The 21,374-nt window shown below is 37.4% G+C and overlaps 1 protein-coding gene across 4 annotated transcripts in view; it reads right to left on the bottom strand.

Moving 5' to 3' along the window:
* Positions 1–431: 431 nt before the first annotated feature.
* Marf1 (meiosis regulator and mRNA stability factor 1-like protein) overlaps positions 432–21,374 on the bottom strand; it is a 127,436-nt gene continuing 106,493 nt past the window's right edge. For 3 of the 4 annotated variants that reach the window (XM_083110916.1, XM_083110915.1, XM_083110918.1), the window contains 5 exons: positions 18,984–19,127; positions 18,443–18,579; positions 14,359–14,532; positions 8,333–8,732; positions 432–1,503 (listed from right to left, as the gene is read on the bottom strand). In XM_083110916.1, the coding sequence (XP_082967042.1) occupies positions 1,454–1,503; positions 8,333–8,732; positions 14,359–14,532; positions 18,443–18,579; positions 18,984–19,127 (905 nt within the window). In that variant the 3' untranslated portion in view covers positions 432–1,453. The remainder of the gene's footprint in view (positions 1,504–8,332; positions 8,733–14,358; positions 14,533–18,442; positions 18,580–18,983; positions 19,128–21,374) is intronic. The other variant, XM_083110917.1, reaches the window with a different exon arrangement.

Below are 21,374 nucleotides of genomic sequence, written 5' to 3'. Positions count from 1 at the left end.
AAGTTTACTGACTTCAGATACATGGCAGCAGTAGCATGTATGGAATACTCAAATTTCGCATACCATGCGACACACTGTGCGCTGGTGTGCAGTGATCACCACCTTAGTTACCATGCACATTAGCACCGCTATGTGACTGAAATCTGTAAACCTCCACTCATTCGAAACTTGTATCCTTTCTGCTTATATTACAACAAGCTGCTCGGAGACACGTACATTAATCTCTTGTGTATAAACGTTTACTTTTCTGACATCTCAATTGGATCACCCGGTACATTCAATCTTGGTGGTCCTAACATAGAAAAAGGTTGTACGCATATAATTTTCCTACATTTTAAGGTTTTTCAACTTCATTCCCTGAAAAGCATAAAATCGAGGTTCCAATGTATTCAAAACATTTTTTATTATACTTTATAATGAAACAACTAGAATTGCATGCATGACATTTATTTGTTCCAAAATAAGACTTTTTCTTTCTTAAGTAATCAATATTAAGAAATAATATGGACATTTTTTTTTTTTTTGTGGATCATTTTCTGTTTCTTTAAACTGTGCAGCAGCCACAGCTCAACCACAACCAGTAAACAAAGTTTCCTTTGAGGAATGGATTACAACACTATTTACATTTAACAAATCAGGCGAGGTGATTTCCTAAACATCATTTCGGGGGCCACACAATTTTTTAATAAGTATACCTGTAACTTACATAAACACTACTAAAGAAGATAAATAAATTGCAGTATAAAAAAGTTGCTCAAAAACAAAGTATCTTATAAAGAGCGACCAATACACCTTCCTCATGTATTGGAAGCGAAAGGGCAGCTATGTCCATATAGCTGCAGTATATCACATGCACTCACATTTCACACCATTGAAAAAAAGTCTTTCTACAAATATCACAAACGTAGCAATCAGCCTCTCTCCAGTTTTTGTTTACCTCATATTTCATTTAGGACAATCAGGTTCTAACTTCATTATATATAATCAAATCCTTTCTGAATACTAAAATACATGCACCCACACAATTCACGCACACACAAATACAACCCCACAGCAGAAAATAATACTGGAAAACAAAGTACATTGACAACAGTTAAAAAAATTACTTCATTTTTGTGGCCAGGAGTTAATTCATTTGTCCTCAAAATATACTTTTGTTTAAATTTACTTGGGGTACCTACCAAGTATAAAGGAAATCTGCCCAAGTAAAACAACACCACTCTTTGTCACTCTCATGGACACAATTAACCGTGATGATGATCAGAAGAAAAAAAGATAACACTTCTTTTTTTTCCACAAATTACAGTTCATTCCCAAAACAATGTTTACCTCAACCGTAAACAATGAATCCCGATTTCATTATGCCTAACATGCAATTATCAATGTACAGACGAGAGAATGTCTTCAGCAGTTTCGAATATACATGGTGCACGCACGAAAGTCTTTATTCCACTTATGGCAGCTGCATGGGCGTATTGAACTGTGCAGCTAATCTTCTCTTTCCTGGAAGAACACAAAGAGAAAAAATAATTACATTGAGCTAGCTATACAGGATGTCCGCGAAGTCCCTGCACCCCTAATTATATTACACGGCACATATTACCCCTACGTATATGTATGTATATTTGTTTACATAACATACTTGCAAACTTTATGTTACAGTACATCATTTGCCCCATGTGTTGTCGGTTGTGCACCCCTATGCCATGGTGCAACAACTGACAAGACGAATTTAAGAGACTTTCAGAGCAGAGCAAATAAAACAAAATCATTCCCCCACAACCAAATACCGGCCAAATTTCCACATGATAGATACAAGTAGGCGTATGGAACTATTAGTACCCACGAGGACTGGCCAGATACCACTGGCACTCTTGGAACTATACCACGTTTTAAAATCACAAAATCCATTTCTCCCCACAACCCCATTTTTTAATGCATTTTGCATAATTACCAGGATATTTCAGGTGTCTACCAAAATCTCAAATACAAAATTCTTCACTTTTTCTTGACCTTTTATTGTTTTTCTTAACCCTTATTTAATCGACCCTTAGTTAGATAAAATTGGAAATTACCAACTAAGAAAATATTTATTATTTAATTAATAACCCCTACCAAAAGGTCTGGTTAAGAAGAAATCTGAAGCTGTACTTTAGCAAGACATTTAGACTTGTTTTAATGATTAATGCATGTAAAAACTAATGCTTCAGACTTCATCCTGGATGGGGAATGGCCACATTACTTCACTTAATATTTTTCATGTTGAGGGGAATAAACAACGCGGTTGATAATATAAGACTTCAGCGAGTTACTAAAGATATATCCCCGAAACTTACTTGTAAATGTTCTATTAATTTTGGTGGCCTCTGCCACCATCCACTTGGGAACTCTATGCATTACTGTTGGGTTGACTTCCGGTTCCTGTTGTTACCTCGACTACAGCTAGGGGTGCTGGTGTAGTCATTTAGTCTGCTGCATGCGATGGGTTTGAGCTGTTGTAATAGCAGGAGCAAAACATGATGAGATACATGCAATTATGCACTTTCCGCACGAGCTGAATATTGACAGCGGTCAGGCTCATCATGTTTGGCTCTTGCTATTACAACAGCTCAAACCCATCGCACGCAGCAGATGAAATGGCTACACCAACACCCATAGTGGTAGTCGAGGAAACAACAACAGGAACCGGAAGTCAACCTAACAGTAAAGCATCTAGTTCCCAAGTGGATGGTGGCAGAAGCCACCGAAATTAATAGAACATTTACAAGTAAGTTTCGCGGATATATCTTTAGTAACTCGCTTAAGTCTTGATATTTAAAAAAAAAAAGAAAACAAAAAGAAACATCACACGTACACGAATGTAATTATCATAATTCTTAAGAAACAAAAGCTGAATAAATCCTAGTCACAACTTAATACAAAGGCACTGCTTAAATTATCATAATTTTGCATTTTGCGACCAGCGAGGCTCTGGCATCTAGTCTTCTAGCCAGTATGATCCTGTGTGGGACTTGTGTTGCATTGTCCATATATGTTTGTAATCATCACTTCATCAATCATCCTCATCTTTAAGACTAGCCAAAAGTGGCAACCAATCAGTAATTGTGATAGAAAAAAGCATAAATTCTTGACCACAAGCATAATTTCTTTAAGTTTGCATCATGACTGGTAGATACTTTGCAAAGTATTGATATTGGGTCAGTCCTGGTGTTCACCTGTTCATTCCAGATGTACTCCACATTTTGTTGCTATTTGACACCTTGAAGATCATAAACTTACACAGATGTTAAGTTCTGACAGCTAGAGCTTGACTTGGAGCCCCAATGGAAGTGATTGGGCACAGAATGACAAAGACCCCAAGTTCGATCCCTAGCAGAACTACAATTTTTACACATTTCAGTAACATGAGAAAAACTAATATCTAATGTACATTTTGTTAGGTATGTATCAGCAATCTATATTTTATCACAGTTATTGGTAAACTTTTGTTGCAAATTAAATGAAGGCTGTTGTGCAGTATGTAGATATGTTTTAAAAAAAAAACAAGGAAGCGCGGGGTGTTATTAATTCAGTATTTCCATAAATAGATTCAGTCATTTTCAGGATTCACCCCCCTCTCTCCCAAACCACATCAAAATGTCACTTTCCTACAAGTTTTCAAAACAACACTTAGTGTTTTTTTAAAAAATTGAATTTCATTTCTGGGCATTTCTTCAGGCGGAAATGAAAAATGAATGCCTGAAGTTGCAAGAAACAACAAATTTGAGCTTCAGTTCTCACTCCTGGTATTTTAAAATGAATTTCCTGACCATTCTATAGTGCTCCAACTTTTATTGTTTATAATATATTTTTAGAATGCAAATTTGAAAGCACTGACTAAAGTAGCAAGAAATGCCATACTCTCAAGTATGTTATTGTTACTCTAAATATCCTGGAAACTACACAAAATGCTCATCACTAGAGCCCGGAAGTTTGGCAAAATGCCTCTTTTTATCTACTGCATTTATTGATAATTTTTTTCCGGATATACGTTTCTTATGTCGTTTCGAATGTTTTGGAAGCCTTTTCATTTTGCCTATTTGGGACCCCACTGCCTATTTTTGATTATAATGACTTTTTTGACTTTTTCAATGAAATTTGACATTTTTTTAAAAAAATGTGTATATAAATTATTTTTCTCCCAAAAAACATTGTTGGCATTTATTTTTCTTCCGTTTATTATGTGAATAATTTTCGCCTTATTTAAGTAATATTGAACTCACGCATGTTTCAACATTGCTGAAGGAGAAAAGTGTATTTCATGCTGAGCTAGGATATTGCCTTTCGGTTAACATTTCTTGTGCATGATTGACTGCTGAAGTGGACAGGTTGATTTCGAACACAAATAAGATATTTCTGAAATCTCCCTCTCGAACCCAAAAATTTCAGGAAGTTGCGATTGAGCTTAGTTTACCTCAGCAACCAGTCTTGACGAGATGGGGAACCTGGATATCAGCAGCTATATATTATGCTAACAACCTTCAAAAAATCAGTGAGGTGATTGATGCTCTTCCAGAAAATGAAGCGGCTTCAATTCGTGAAGTGAAAAGACACCTGTGCTATTCAGGTTAATTTTAGCACATTATGGTGCATTGCCAGAGACAATTATAATTATAGCATCCATGAAAATCTTCCAAGGAATCTATGCAGCAGATGATGGAAGTGCCAGGAGAAAAGGGGTCAGCTGTTGCGGAAAAGTGCAAACGGGTAGTGAGTGCAAATAAGGACTTGAAACAATTGAAAACAATTTGCGATATTCTAAAAGGTGAAAATGCTGTTACCGAAATGAGTCCAGCTACATTAGCTTGTTTTATGTATGCTCCAATAACTTCCGTCGAAGTAGAAAGATCATTTTGTATTATGAAAACATTCTCTCTGACAGACTACTATCAATGAATGTTGAGAACTTAAAAAAACACCTTGTAGTTATGTGCAATCAAGACGGAGAAAATTGAAATGCTCTTCCCAATTTAGATTTTAACATTTTGCCAGAAATTATAGATAAAAGTAAGCGACTTCCAAATGTGCCTTTTTTCGGTTTATTTTGCCTTTTTTTATTTTTAGTGCCTATTTTCCACATTATAAATGCCTTTTTGCCTGCCTATTTTAACGAAAATAAATGCCTGAACTTCCAGGCTCTACTCATCACACATTTAGTTTTCTTGCACCTGTAAAGTAGAACTGATAGATTGATGTGGTATAGCTCCAATGGAATAGTTATATTAACATTTGATAAATAAATATTCTGATAAAAGTTTTAAATGCTATGATGTTCAATTAGTATCTGTGGGAATGAACAATAACATCAACATTCATACGAGGGCCACTATTTATATTTTGAGCCTTGGCAACACTGATTGAAGTTAGGTGCGATTTGACGTTTGCACGGAATCGTCTGGCATTATTGACCATAACATACTTCAAATGTTTTGTCAATAGCTTCATTTGTGTTTATGTTGCCTTGGAGATCGCACGACAACAATAAAATGGAATTAACTCATGAACATTTTCGTGCGATGATTTTTTATGATTTTCGACGTGGATTATCAAGACAAGAGTGCATCGATCAACTTACTTCCACATTTGGCGATGAAGCCCCATCCTTTGCCACTGTGAAACGCTGGTATAACAAATTTAATCGTGGCCGCCATTCGCTAACCGACGAGATTCGCGAATGTCGTCCAAAATCAGTTGTTGTTCAAGAAAACATTGATGCTGTGCAAAACCTAATACTGCAAGATCGTCATGTGACATACTGTGAGACTGAAGCAACCATAGGCATTAGTTCCACCAGCACATATAAAATATTACATGATCATTTAGCTGTGAGAAAGGTATGTTCTCGTTGGATCCCACACAATTTGACAAAAACTCAAAAAGACGCTCGCGTCAATTGGTGCAAACAAATGCTCAATAAATACAATCGTGGTGCTTCAAAAGACGTATATAAGATTGTAACAGGTGACGAATCATGGATATATGCATATGAGCCGGAACGTAAACGGCAGTCGACTGTATGGGTGTTTCAAGATGAACCCAATCCAACAAAAGTTGTTCGCGCTCGAAGCACATCGAAACAAATGTGTTTTTTCGGGAAAACTGGTCATGTGGCAACTGTGCCTTTAGAGGAATGTAGAACGGTCAACTCTGAATGGTACACAACAATTTGTTTGCCAGAGGTCTTCGGTCAAATACGGAAAACAAACAAACGCCGTCGGATCATTCTTCATCAAGCTGTAACACATCTCGTCTAACAACCGACTTTATGAACAGTCAAAAAATCGAATTGATGGGTCATCCGCCGTACAGTCGATTTGGCACCCAATGACTTCTTGTTCCCGAATGTCAAGAATAAATTGCGTGGACAACGATTTCCGTCGGCGGAAGATGCCGTTGATGCGTTCAAGAACCATATTATGGAGGTGTCTCAAGAAGATTGGTAAAACTGCTTTGACAAATGGTTCGAACGAATGCAAAAGTGTATTGACCATAAAGGAGAATACTTCGAAAAACAATAAAGCAGTTTTCAATGCCAAATTCCTGTTTTTTCATTGTTAGGCTCAAAATATAAATAGTGACCCTCATATCAGGACAAAGTGATATAGGTATGCTTAAGCTCCAATAAAATGACTGCAGGTACACTGAAATCTGCAGAGGTCTACAAGAATAGTTGTTGTAACATTAGGTTTCCACGACTATTTATTTTTTCTTTAAGTAATGGATTTTTACGTATGCTGGTGCAGAGGAGGTCAGAAGCTTGTTTGGAGTCCTGCTTCAATTCTTGAAGCACTCATTGCATAAAACAAAGATGGATAATTTGATTGGTAATACTTATGCATCCCACTGTACTAATGTGGGATCATTAATTTGACAAAAATAAGGGGGGGGGGGACAAGTTTCCAAACCAAAAAATTATCTTTTCTGAACTACTTCCAATAATTGTAAATGCAGTGGAACCTCAATTTTACGTTTTTCAGGGGACCATGCTGAAAAAACAAAATGCGGAAAATGTAAAATCATGAAACATAAAACCGGGGTTTCACTGTATTTAACATGCATACAATCACCATATTCACGACTTCTAAGTTTTCAGTAGGGTTGAGCTGATACCACTTTGAATCAATACAGATTGTTAAAAAAAAATTGATTGCTGTTAGTGTTGAAGTATTCCGTTCTTATGTGCATCAATATACCAAGGTTTTTCTTTTAAAATATTCAATAATTACACCAGAATATTAAATTACATATCACAAAATTTAGTTTAAAGGAATAATTTCCAGAACAATTACACTCCGCTGAAGTGTCTTGCATCATTTCTTGTGGAGCCTGTGAAAGGATGAAAATGTTGGAAAAGTATTGGTCGGTAACAGTAAATAAATTTCAACAGATACTTTCTGATACAGATGCCACTGGTGTTGGACGATACTGATATACAGTAAAACCTGTCTATCCCGGAACATGATGGTTCTGAGCAAAATTTTTCGTCTTAACAGTTTTCCTTCTTATACAGGGTTGACTTTAAATACAGTATAGAGCGCTGCAGGAAATAATGGAAAGACAGATTTACATTTCGCATTACTTATAATGTAGAGTACTAATGCATGTACGTACATGAAGAAAAATGCGATACAGTCGCAATAAGCATAGCAGAGATTACAATTATGTAACTACACAATATGTTGGTACACTTTTTACAGTACTGTAAGAACGTACAGTACGTGCTTATGTATGTTTCCGAACCTGGGACCCCTGGCATCGTAGCGCGATGTGCATAGAGGGAAAGAGAAAGATTGAAAGATGGAATAAGAGAGGTGAAGAAAGATTGGTAGAGATAAAAATGAAGAAAAAAGAAAGAAACAAGAAAAATAGAAACATGACGAAAGAACAGAGGAGAAATTGACAAAGAAAGGTGGAGAAAGAGGGGTAAGAGATGAAAGAAAGAAACTGAATCGTAACAGCTATGAGTATCGTAGCGCATTCTTTCATATCGACAATGTTACCGATAAGCGAATGGCAACAGAGGCATGTTCCACTTACAGTATTGCATTGTTTTCTTACGATCGAAAAAATAAAGGAAGAAATTTCTGTCTTACTGACAATAAAAACATCTTGTTGGGTGTTCCGTTTCTGCATTAAGGAGGTTTCCGCCTTAAGCAGGTCATTTTCAGGTATAAAATCGGTCTGTTTTGGGGACTTTTTTTTCCGTATTTACAGGTTTCCTTCTTATAGAGGTTCCGGGATATGCAGTTTTTAACTGGATCAGCTTAGCCCTAGTTTATCAAATTCAACTTACTTTTGTTCTTGCTGGGAGTACTGTGGCAGCTTCCGAAATCCTGGCTTGCACTCGAGTCCAAACTGTCAGCCGTCGATCCACTGTCACCTTCCGTTGGATCCACAGTATCGAACTTTGGCTTCGAGAGGGAAGTACCCAAAACTAGTTGCGGCAACGGAAGTTCACTTGGGTCGGGCGGCACAACTAATGGCAAAGGGGCACCTGAGGCTGAGTGATGGTTCAAGGAATTTGGTCCATCAGATTCCGCTTCTTCATAGAGTGATGGGTGCTGAACATCAATGCAGTTCGAAGGGTAGGACAAGGAAGAATCGACTAAGCTTGACCCCATGGAAAGTACATGGGGTGGCGACACCACTCCTGGCTGAGATGCTAATTGAGGCCAAACTCCAAGAGGTGGGACCTGAAATAAGGAAAATATTAAAGCATTAGTTGAAGGAAATTAAAAGAGAGACCCCTTTTAAATTACACTAAAAAGAAAACTAATAATAATAAATAATCCGTCGCGCAACAGCCCATGAAGAGCCTAGGCGTACCTACCGACTGCCGGTCTCCCTCCCACGCTTTCCTTCGTCACCTCTAAGCGTGGAGATCTTCAACCAGTATTGGAATAGTCGGGGGGTCAGCCCGACGTATCCCCAGCCGTTATAGTAGGTTTCCGTGACCGGATTACGCTTACTCATTCGAAGCTCCCCAATTTCCTCACGATGGTGGGTTGCCACCGGCCCTATACGTAGACCGAATAAATTCCGACCAGAGCCGGATTCGAACCTACGCCGTCCCGCAGCGAACGATCTCAAGACGAGTGAACGCCTTAACCCGCTCGGCTACGGAGGAGGACAAAAGAAAACTGACAAATTTAAAATACAAGATACGATATGCTGCTCAGATTCATTTTAGATTTCTATCCAGTACCAGCTTTACCCAACCTTTTAAAATATTGAATATAACCTGCCAAACCATCATACTAATAGTTGAAAACTAATGTAGAATGCGGGTATATCTTAAAATTAATCTCTAACGGATTGGTGCTTCTTTATGACTGTCAACCATTTGTGGCCCCTCCATAAAGAAACCACTATCACTTTAGTTTTTGTCGTTGTTTGTTCCTTTACATAAGTTTGAAGGCAGTTTTTTTTCTGGGAAAAAAAGGTTCTGGTACTCTTCAACTTGGCTTGTTATTGTGTCTAGCATAGAAACTCGTGTGTTCACAGTGAGGGTCAAAGGGGAATTTCTTGATCTTTCCACTAAGGAAAGATTCCCTACAGCTCTACTTCATTTCTGTTTTCCTTCCCATTTTCTCTGTTTCTTCTCTACCTTCACTATTTCTGCCTATTTTCTTTTAAATTCCTCTCACTTTTCTATTTTCTCTCTCTTTGTTCTGGCATCTCTATTTCTGTCATTCACTTCTCTATTTTTCTCCATCTCTCTTCTTTCCCCATTTCCTTCTCTCTGTGGCTTCTTTTATTCTCTCCCGCTATTTCATTCATCTCTTTTGTTTATATCTCCCCGGAAACTCTTCTCATGATAACATGTAAACAGGATGCCGATGTATATAAGATTTTGACCGTTTGTATCCATGTAGTTATATGCACACACACACACACACACACATTTCTTTCGTTTAAATAAAACATTATTAGTTTCTATTCTCATCTATAAAAAGGTACCAGTATGGCGTACCGTCAGAAAAAAAGCACTACTCCAAGGAATGACTCGCGGATTTCAATGCAAATACAAAGCTTTTCCAAAGATGATTCTATTTCTTTCTCAAGAATTGTAAAGCACGGGCTTTTCAAATGCATGGAAATATTTTTAACTATTTATAGAATGAGAACTATTCATCATAGAATTGGTTTATTTATTTTGGATAGAGCTCCAGGCCTTTAACATTCCATCTCAATACAGGTAATTTAATTGAGAAAACACTTTTTAGGGAACCCCCATGGCCACTCACATTAATCCAAACTGAAGAAAAAAGAAGCAAAAAGAAGCAAAATGTAGCAAAACTATATACCTCAAATTATGTTAGTTGAAAGTTGTACCATAGTTTATCATAAAAATGCATTATGCAACAGCAACACAAAAAAAAAATAGTGTTGCCATCTATAAATAAGTAGACTACTGGTTCAAGCAATGAAATATAATTACTTGAATTGATTACGACGAACACTACTCCTTGAGAAACTATTACTTCTTTTTTTTTTAAAAAAAAAATCAATCTTTTATGATGTTCTGTATTCTGTACAATAGGCACCAAAGAACAATCAAGATTTCAAATATTATAGGGATGGTTCGATATGAAATTTTGACAGATACAAATAAAGTACCGATATAAAAGTTGCTGATACCGATATTCTATAGTGGAACCACAAGCAAAACAACCTGCTAGTGACTCCTGTGCATCGTACTCCCATGAGGGGAGGAGGAGGAGGAGGAGAGTTGACCATGCTTCCTTATGGCCCGAGCTGAAAGGAAGAAGGGAAAGCTGCACGGGGACTTTTCGTCCAAGGTTTTTTCCTTGTGGTCGATCTATACAAATCTGATATAAAATATGTTTCCAGGTGACTGCAGTGCAAAAGAAGTTGCATATGTAGACATTTAGTTTTTCAAAAGTAGGGTATGGAGATTATTCATAACACTTATAACAAAATGATAGAACTTTGCACTAAATTATAAGATATTTATGTACATTCAGTAAAATAATTGTTATTTTACTGACAAGCTCATATCAGCCAATACTTATAGAGAACCGATTAATCTGTCCCATCCCTAAAATATTATCAATTATGCTATTAATGCAAGGTTTTCAAAAAATGTTTCATGCTCAGCACCTAAAACATTAATTGCAAAACCATGTATTTTAAAATACATAACTGAAATGTTACGGATCCACTCCCATCTTATTGTCATTTTCCCAATGAGAAATGGATCGTATTACCTTCTCATGTAGATCACTCAGTCAATGAAGATGAAAACAGGAAGCTTGTAAAATGACCGAAACCTTTTTATTACTACTTTGACATTTTCAGTTCCTTGTTAGTTTTAGTGCTAATTTCTAGTTTTAGATATCTAACTGAACAATCACTATTTACTAGGGTGAGCTGATACTATTTTGAACAGATCCTGATACTGGTATCTTATTCATTTCCAGCAATACAGATGGTTGAAAATTATAACAAGTTGTTCAAAATATTGATAAATACGAGGGCGATTCAATAATTATTGTCCCCGGCATACTTAAAGTATATGAATTGCAATGAATGATGGGGATATTGTAGCCTAATGTCTTAGATGCATATATGCAAAATTTCAGAACCATAGGTGCTATAGTAAATTTGTTTTTCTCGTATTAGGTGTGAGAGGTGGCACTTAGTTTGAAAAATGGAGAAAACCGAACAACGAGCTGTCATCAAGTACCTCCAGAAAAAGGGGCTAAGTTCAAAGGAGATTCATGAGGACATGGTCAGCGTGTTGGGTGATGGGGCTCCTACCTACCAGGTGGTAAAAAACTGAAGCCGCGATTTCCGTTGCGGCAGGGAAAGCTGTCAACAGGCCCTTGGTGCTGGTCCTTCAACAACAGCATCCACCCCAGAAAACATTGATGCTGTGCATAACATGATTATGGCTGACAGAAGAATCACGGTGCAACAGTTAGCAGATATCATGCACATCTCTGTAGGCTCAGTGGAAACCATTGTGCATGAACACTTCGGATTCAGAAAGGTGTCAGCGCGATGGGTCCCCAAAATGTTATCCCGTGAACAACAGAAAGACAGAGTTCAATGTTCAAGGGCTGGTTTGGAGCTGATGGGGGCAGACCTGAAGCAGTTCTGTGATAGATTTGTGACAGTGGATGAGACATGGCTCCATCACTATGATCCCGAGTCCAAACGACAGAGTATGGAGTGGCGGCACAGCAATTCACCTCCCCCCCCCCCCCCCCTGCAAATTCAGGGTGCAAGCATCAGCACGCAAGGTTATGGCCACAATTTTTTGGGATGCGAAGGGTGTGCTCCTTATTGACTACCTGGTGGGACACACTGTTACTGGGGACTATTATGCAGCCCTAATCCCTAAGTTACGCGAAGCAATCAAGGAGAAACGGCATGGGATGTTGCGGCGAAAAGTGCTGTTTCACCACGATAATGCTCCAGCACACAGAAGCCATGTTACTGGTGCCGCAATCCATGCTGCTGGTTTCCATGTGTTGGAACACCCTCCCTACTCACCCGACCTCGCCCCTAGTGACTTTCATTTGTTCCCGAAGTTGAAGGAGCACCTCAAGGGGACGCATTTTCCCCTCAAATGCTGCTGTTATGGACGCTGCGGAAGAATGGCTCACGGCTCAGCCACAGACATTCTTTGAAGCTGGCATAGTGTCTTTACAGCATAGGTGGAAGAAGTGCATTACTGTGAAGGGGGACTTTGTGGAAAAATAATACTGCTTATATGTCCGAGACAATAATTATTGAACCACCCTCGTATTAGTCTAACTATTCCACACAATTTTACGAAGTTTTTTCCTTTAAAATGTTCAAGAATTACATCAGGATATTAATATACAAGTTACGTAATCGCAAAATCCAGTTTTCACACAATATTGGTATAAAATAAATGGAAAACAAAATTTGCATAATTTCCAGGACAATTAGACCCCATGAGTGTCACGCGGCAGTTTTGCAGGCCCTGTGAAAGACCAAAATTATCTGTCTGTGTTGGTAAATAAATTGCAACCTATACTTTCCGATATCGATACATCGGCACAGCCCCACTATTTATTCTTATATTACATCGCATTCGGTTTAGCCTGAGCTCTGGCATGTGCAAAGCGGGAAATTTTTGTCGTCTGCAGAAGACGTCACGTGACTCATAGGAGCAGTGTTGCAATACGCGGAAGTTACAATTCTACTAGACATGAAACTGGCAAAGGCTATACGCTATTGTGTCATAAAAAATTACTTACGAATCTAAAGTAGCACACTGTCCTTCATGATCGTGAAATTCGTCAATTGTTCTACGAATAAAACACTTGTCAAATTCGTCCGCCTCACTTTTAAATTTCTTTCATCTGCATGGTTTGTTAGGTGTTACTAATCCCTTCAGTTACTTTGTAGCAATCATTTTTATTTCAGTAGCTGCAGAAACACACTTTTGCATTTGTTTCACGTTCAACGCAAGACCACTGTCAGCTTCTTTCTTCATAAACTTATGCACGTTAAGATAATTTCTCTACTCTGACTATGAATTACTTTGCTTTCTCCAATATTCATTCCAGTTGTCACCTCAGCTTCCGTTGAATAAAACACAGGTCAACAATCACCTTACTCCCCCCCTTTCCCGAGAGGAAGCGAAGGAGATGCCTTTCGCCGAGGGGCTTAATCAATGGGGGTTTCACCGACAAAAAGAATCCTCTGTCATTCTTTTCCTTGAACTATCACCTTTTTAAACTGTTGCTTTAAAATACATATACGCATGTATAAATGCAGTAAGTATCGAACACACCTACCAATAAGTTCTGGTCAGATTATGGATATAGGTAATTGTTAAGGCAGTTTGCAACTCTGCTCTCAGTGGAACTCTCACATCGTCGCACTGACGGCAGGCTTCTGAGCAGCTCAAGGCCAGAGCTCAAGCTAAACCGAATGGCCTGTAATTGGAGATGTACAGTTCGATTTTAGATGTTTCAAACATGTTCACTTCATTTCAGGCATCAAGCAGGAGGGAACAACATTCTCTCTCGTGCTATTTTACGATTTATGGTTAGTTTTAGACTTCTGCGCGAGTGATCACATGATGTCAAAGGGTGCTGGGTGTGTGTTAGTTGACAACCCTTAAGAGGGAGGGATTCACCTGTTCTACTCTTCGTTTTAATCAGGTTGTGTGTATGTCAAGATATTTATTAATTCACAGAAAACCTATACGAATAAAGCAACATAAGATGTTCCGCAAGCTAGAACTCTTGAAATGAAAAAGAACCTAGGAGCAACGCAAATGGATAAAATACATTCAAGGTGCAGGGTACCTACCATGAAGCCTGGAACAGAGGGTGGTGCTTGGTAAAACGGTTGATAAACCATCGAGGAAGGTGCCTGGGGAATGTTGCTGTCCCACATCTTCCCCCAGACTAGCGGATGGTTCGGAAAAGGTGGTAAGCCTCCGGAGGTGAACGAATGGGATGCAAAGCTACTGCCAGAGCAGACCTGCAGGTAAGCAAACATGAAGCTCTGTAACATAATGCAAAGCTAAGACTTACATAAAAATTGGTAGCGCAAATAAAAATAAAATAAAAATTCAATACAAAATTTGAAAACTTGACTGCATGATTATTTTGCACAAATTTCTTGTGTGGTACAACTTTTACATTTTCTGCTTTTCGATCTACAAACCTGCAATTTTTTTTGGAAATGAAAAGCGAATGTCACCGAAATTGACACAAGAGTAGGATAAATAAACAGGAATAACAAGACAACAGTTTAAAAATTACTATAGTTGTGAATTAATTACAAAGAAAAAAAAGTTGTGTGTACTAATATATCCATGATAATTGTTGTCTGTACAGTCACGGACACCACAGTCTTGTAACGATTCCATTGAAAGTCAATGTATTCATTGCAAGCTGGCAGTGTCCATGAGTGTACATATTGAAGCATATTACCAATGCATCTTATGAAAATGTATATTAGTTGCATTAAAATATCAAGATCTTAGGAAAGTTATACCACCCAAAAAACAATGTTGTTATTGCTATATACTAATCAAAGTTCACAAAATGAACACTAGTAATGTTGACAGTTGCAATAGAATTTTGATGTTTCATTGGTCTAAAACCATAATACTATAATAATGGAAAGGGTCCATTTTTACCAACATGTTGCATACAGTTTCCAGCAGTTGCAGGCACTTCCAGAAAGCTTTGAATCTCATGGAAACAGTTGAAATGAAAGTAGTGTATTACAGTATATTTGATTTTAAGTTTCCAGATTTTTCATTTTCCTGCATTACGACCGTCTTACTACTTATATTTTGAGCCTAACAATGAAAAAACAGGAATTTGGCATTGAAAACTGCTTTATTGTTTTTCGAAGTATTCTCCTTTATGGTCAATACACTCTTGCATTCGTTCGAACCATTTGTCAAAGCAGTTTTTCCAATCTTCTTGAGACACCTCCATAATATGGTTTTTGAACGCATCAACGGCATCTTCCGCCGACGAAAATCGTTGTCCACGCAATTTATTCTTGACATTCGGGAACAAGAAGAAGTCATTGGGTGCCAAATCAGGACTGTACGGTGGATGACCCATCAATTCGATTTTTTGACTGTTCATAAAGTCTGTTGTTAGACGAGATGTGTGACAGCTGGCATTGTCTTGATGAAGAATGATCCGACGGCGTTTGTTTGTTTTCCGTATTTGACCGAAGACCTCTGGCAAACAAATTGTTGTGTACCGTTCAGAGTTGACCGTTCTACGTTCCTCTAAAGGCACAGTTGCCACATGACCAGTTTTCCCGAAAAAACACATTTGTTTCGATGTGCTTCGAGCGCGAACAACTTTTGTTGGATTGGGTTCATCTTGAAACACCCATACAGTCGACTGCCGTTTACGTTCCGGCTCATATGCATATATCCATGATTCGTCACCTGTTACAATCTTATATACGTCTTTTGAAGCACCACGATTGTATTTATTGAGCATTTGTTTGCACCAATTGACGCGAGCGTCTTTTTGAGTTTTTGTCAAATTGTGTGGGATCCAACGAGAACATACCTTTCTCACAGCTAAATGATCATGTAATATTTTATATATGCTGGTGGAACTAATGCCTATGGTTGCCTCAATCTCACAGTATGTCACATGACGATCTTGCAGTATTAGGTTTTGCACAGCATCAATGTTTTCTTGAACAACAACTGATTTTGGACGACCTTCGCGAATCTCGTCGGTGAGCGAATGGCGGTCACGATTAAATTAGTTATACCAGCGTTTCACAGTGGCAAAGGATGGGGCATCATCGCCAAATGTGGAAGTAAGTTGATCAATGCACTCTTGTCTTGATAATCCACGTCTAAAATAGTAAAAAATCATCGCACAAAAATGTTCACGAGTTAATTCCATTTTATTGTTGTCGCGCAATCTCCAAGGCAACATAAACAACACAAATGAAGCTATTGACAAAACATTTGAAGTACGTTATGGTCAATAATGCCAGACGATTCCGTGCAAACATCAAATCGCGCCTAACTTCAATCAGTGTTGCCAAGGCTCAAAATATAAATAGTGACCCTCGTATACATTCAATCTTGATGGTCCCAACATAGCAAAATTTTATAAGATTTCCCTAGATTTGAAGTTTTTACAGTATGTTCCCCTTAAAAAATGCAAAATCAAGGTTTCACTGTAGTTGTATTGCACATAAAATGCAAATGTAATTTTAATATTTTTTAAAGGAAAGTAACAAAAATGCAGTGTTCATTCAAATCGTTGGGACTTCTGAAAAAATACAATTTATCTACATATTTGATTCAAGCTTGTATCTTAAATTTTCCTAACATGTGACATTCTGTTGTGACTGAAGCAATAAAACCTATATGAGGAAATTTGCACACTTGGTAGGGTTTATGCAAGACTTAACACCAACTTTCGGTATATTCAGTAATTCCTGTACTGATCACACTATAAAGAAGAAACAACATGTAAGCCAGGATCAGGATCAGAAAGAGTGCTTCCCAAGAATTGTGATCATTTTACAATTCCGTTAGAGGATCTCCAAGAGCTCTACTCTGAACAGACAGCACTTCAGACTCGGCCTTTTATTGTCATCATTTCTCTGTCTGGCAACCGTACACCTGATTCTTCAAGTCAATATACTTTCCCTCTCTCACCTCACACAAACAGCGAGAGAGAAAAAGAGGAAAGAAAGGGGGGAGGGGGTGTAACATAAATCCAGAAAAAATATAAATAACATGTGGATTAAAAAGGAGGAAGAGATGTACTGAGTATAGAAAGCGAGACAGAAAAGATAATTTGACAACAAATTCAATAAATGATTGTGACAGCATATTTGCACTAAAAAAATTGAATTTTGGGCTTTTATATACCAGATGATTTTTTTACATTAGTAGCGTTATTGCATTATAGAGATTTCTACAATCATTTACCAAGTAAATTCTCGTTCAGCACATTCTCAAAAATGTATATTTGGGCTAGAAAAACTAACACATCATAAATTATCATTGTGTATCATTGAGAGCACTATCACTTGAATGCTGTTAGCAACAAATTTACAACATGCATAGAAGCATACATCAAAAATATGATTTTAATGGTGCAATGTTTGTATATATTCAGCATAATTCTCCCTTGCATTTGAACTATGGCTGAGCTGATGATACCAGTTTCAACCAACGCAGATTCTTGAAAATTGTGGCATGCCACAAAGACAAATGCCCTGTTTCCAGTAGCAAATCCAGTGGGTTCCCACATCTGCAGAATGATCCACGTTTAAATGATGCTGCATTCATCTTCAAGTCCATCTTGTGGTTTTAACAATTAAAGTTAAAAATGTTGATTCATATTAACCATCCCATACAAATTGTAAGCACCAATTTACCATTTTAAGGATTACATCAGAATGTTAAAATACATGTAATCACAAAAATCCAGTTTGTAACACAATGCTGGTGCAAAATAAATGGGAACTGCATTTTGTATTACTGCTAGGATAATTATATTCTGCAAAAAATAATAATAATAAAATAAAGCGTTGCGTGCCATCTTGCAGACCCTGTAAACACCACAATGCCAGAAAGATATTTACTAGTATTGGTAAAGACTCAATGCTAATTGGAACATAAATGTGTAAAAAATACTAGAAACAGAACCACAGAAAGAATACTCCCACGTTGAATTTTATTTTCAGTAAGTGAGGGGGTGTCGAATGCACCTACGGTTGTCACAAGACACTGATGTTCGGCAAATTGCAATGGCTGATAGAACATCACAGGCTATTTACCTCAACAATTTTGTACAAGTTCACATTCCTGGTACAAAACAAATGAAAAACTATAAAAAAGAATGAGGGTGCAGAGGAATACAAAAACGCTACATACCAATGGCGGGGAATCTGGTTTAGGTGATCCCATTGTACCGTTGGAGCAAGACCTGGGGGAACCCATTATTAAACTCTTGAGGAATGTTTCAGCTGAATTTTCAATGTGGGTCCATTGAAGATTTTCCTGGTCTCCATCTATGGAAAAGAAAAATTAAAACATGAAAATGTATTTTATTTTTTATTCTAACAACGCAACAAGTTCCAAGGAGGATGGTAGCATTGGCCACCGAAATAAATAGAACTAAAAACAGCTTTGTGGACACCATGAGTACTAAGTTTCTCTGTAATTATTTACTAATGTTGTTCGTAATATTTTTGAGTGATTGAATAATATAAAAGCACTTTCAATCCATTACACACAATACAGGGTGTACCACGAAACACTAATTTTTACTAGAGTATATAAATTATATATATCTTCTTTCTGCTGCAGGTTAGAGCTGTGGGTCTAGAGTTCTGAACATGAACAGGTGGAACAGACAAAAAAATAAACTACCCGAGAGGAATGGATTACTTTCTGAAGCAATTACTGTACCTACCTTTTATGCCGTTCACTTCGTTCTCATGCCTTCTCGAAGGTTTGGGATCTTCCTCCTGAACACCTTGCATCTGCTCCTTTGGCACTCTGTCTTCTCTACTTCGAACAGGCAGCCGAGGTGATTTAACGACTAGTGGGATATATGCTGAAATTCAAAGTCTACGTTACAACAAAATCAAACTTTCACATCGTAATACATGTAAGAGAGGCATGCTGAAATAAAAACTTTGCCTGCGCTGATCAAGTCCTCATAAAATTTACTGGAAATTTCATGCATGCAGGTGCAATGAAGAAACTTCTTAATGCATATTCTTATTAAGAACCACCCAAAACAAATAACAGCACGAAGTAAGACACTTAGAAGTCTGTCCAAGCTTTCGACTTCATCTCAGTCATCATCAGGACTGCCTTACAGCAAGTAGCATCATCAGAATTAGACAGCACAAAGTGCAGTAGCACCAACTGGCTGAATCCAGTAGCAAAATAGGGGAGACAGGTGCAAGTGCAATCCAGATGGTTAAGCAGGTATCATGGAAACAATCTTTGTTGAACTTCAAAAGGGTTTATTTTGAGTAATGTGTGCAGACATCCATAGTGGTTGGTTAACATAACAGTTCACTATGATGCCAAGGGTCCCAGGTTTGAGTCCCAGCTTGAGTGCCCCTTCAATTTTATCATGCCATCACTGATCCTCACCTTCGTGATTAGCCAAAAGTGGCAGAAATGAAAAGTAAAATAAACCAAATAAAATAAAAAAGACTTGTTTGACAGCCATTCATTACAAATCATGATACAAAGAGTGAGTGATAAAAAGCAACTTAGTGCGAATCTGAAATCCACAGCAGAGTTTCATGCATCTACTTCCATATCTAGTATGGATTTGTCACTCAAGTTAGGTGCATCTTTCACAGTCCAACACTATATAGTTTTCAACAGCTATTGAGATGAAATGTCAGTGACAAAATATAAGGCAACAATAAGAGAGTTTTTCGTGAAGCAGCCGGTAAACAATTTTTATGTGATTGCTATTAATTTTACTTGCCTTGTATGTATGTATTATACAAGCCCATACATGCTTATACAGCGATGAAATTTATATACAATGGAACTTCGATTCAACGTTTTTTGGGGACCTAAGCTGAAAAAAACTTGAAATGTGGAAAAATGAAATCCAGGAAAATAAAAAATCTGGGTTGCACTGAGACTGAAATCACTTTTCAGTGTGTGCAGTATGTTTAAACATCAAGAATATTCAAGAATTTCAGCCGTTGAAGAAACCAAAGTTCTTATTAATATTATCAACATCATGGAATGTTTGCTATTTAATATATTGAATCTGTTTAGTATCTTATGAGTAGGGCCCAGGACTTTATGTTATAACATATTTTTAATTTGGCTTCGGATCTAATATTGGGGTGAGATCTTTACATATGTGATGAAAATTAGCCGAAATAGACAAACTTGACAAAGCATATTTTGACATATTTCACCAATTTAGCATTTTTACAACATATTTCTTCAATTTTGTTGTAATAAAGACATTTCTGTATAATTTCGTAATTCTTTCGCACATAATCGGTTATTTCATAATTTCTTCTCCGTAGCTTTAGCACAACGGATAGTTCATATTGTCAATGACAGGATATGGAAATTACAGAGGAAGAAAGGTGCAGTCTTTTCTTGGTACAGAACAATAATACCTCACTTTTTTTTATCCCGCCGACAACTGATAGCAATGCAAACACTATCGAGGAAAAATGTTTTCTCTCATTGTTGCACGGGAAGTAAAGAAGTTTCGTTCTCATTTCTTTGCCTTTTTCGCTTTCACAAAAATCAGTCAAAAGTAAAAATAACATTTGGTACATTACAGCCCCTATTCTACTCTATTCGCGATTAAAATTAACCGATATGCCATCTGCCGGGATTTTCAGGAAGTACTCTAAGTAGGATACATTGTGTTGAAGTCGTTTAAAGCATGGTGAATATGCGAGAAAGTAAGGTCTACTGTTCAGGTTTTTTTTCTTTTGCTAAATAGTTCTATGGGTCAGAACAAATTAAAAGTTTTCATGTGTTTCCACCCCGTGGAATCAACAAAATGAAATTTGTTAATAAATCAGGGAAAACGTAATTGAAGAAGATTGGTATGGGGGATATAACACTGTAATTCGGCAAGGAAATTACGAAGAATGCACGACTCTGCTTACTTTATTTATCGAGAGATAAATATATATTTCCATGAAAGTAAAGTTTTAAATTGTACTTTATAAATAAAGCTTTTTTTTTTTCCGAAAAATCATGAAGCGTCTTAACCAATGCGTCCATGTATTACCGGTGTTACGTATGTGTGAAATTTGGAACAGGTGCAAGTCGATTAAGAGGGAAGATGAAAATA

Source organism: Lepisma saccharinum, chromosome 24 (assembly GCF_977018435.1).
Source record: "Lepisma saccharinum chromosome 24, izLepSacc3.1, whole genome shotgun sequence".
NCBI lineage: Eukaryota > Metazoa > Arthropoda > Insecta > Zygentoma > Lepismatidae > Lepisma > Lepisma saccharinum.
The sequence above is the reverse complement of the archived record's forward strand: the minus strand, read 5'-3'. Positions and strand labels throughout refer to the sequence as shown.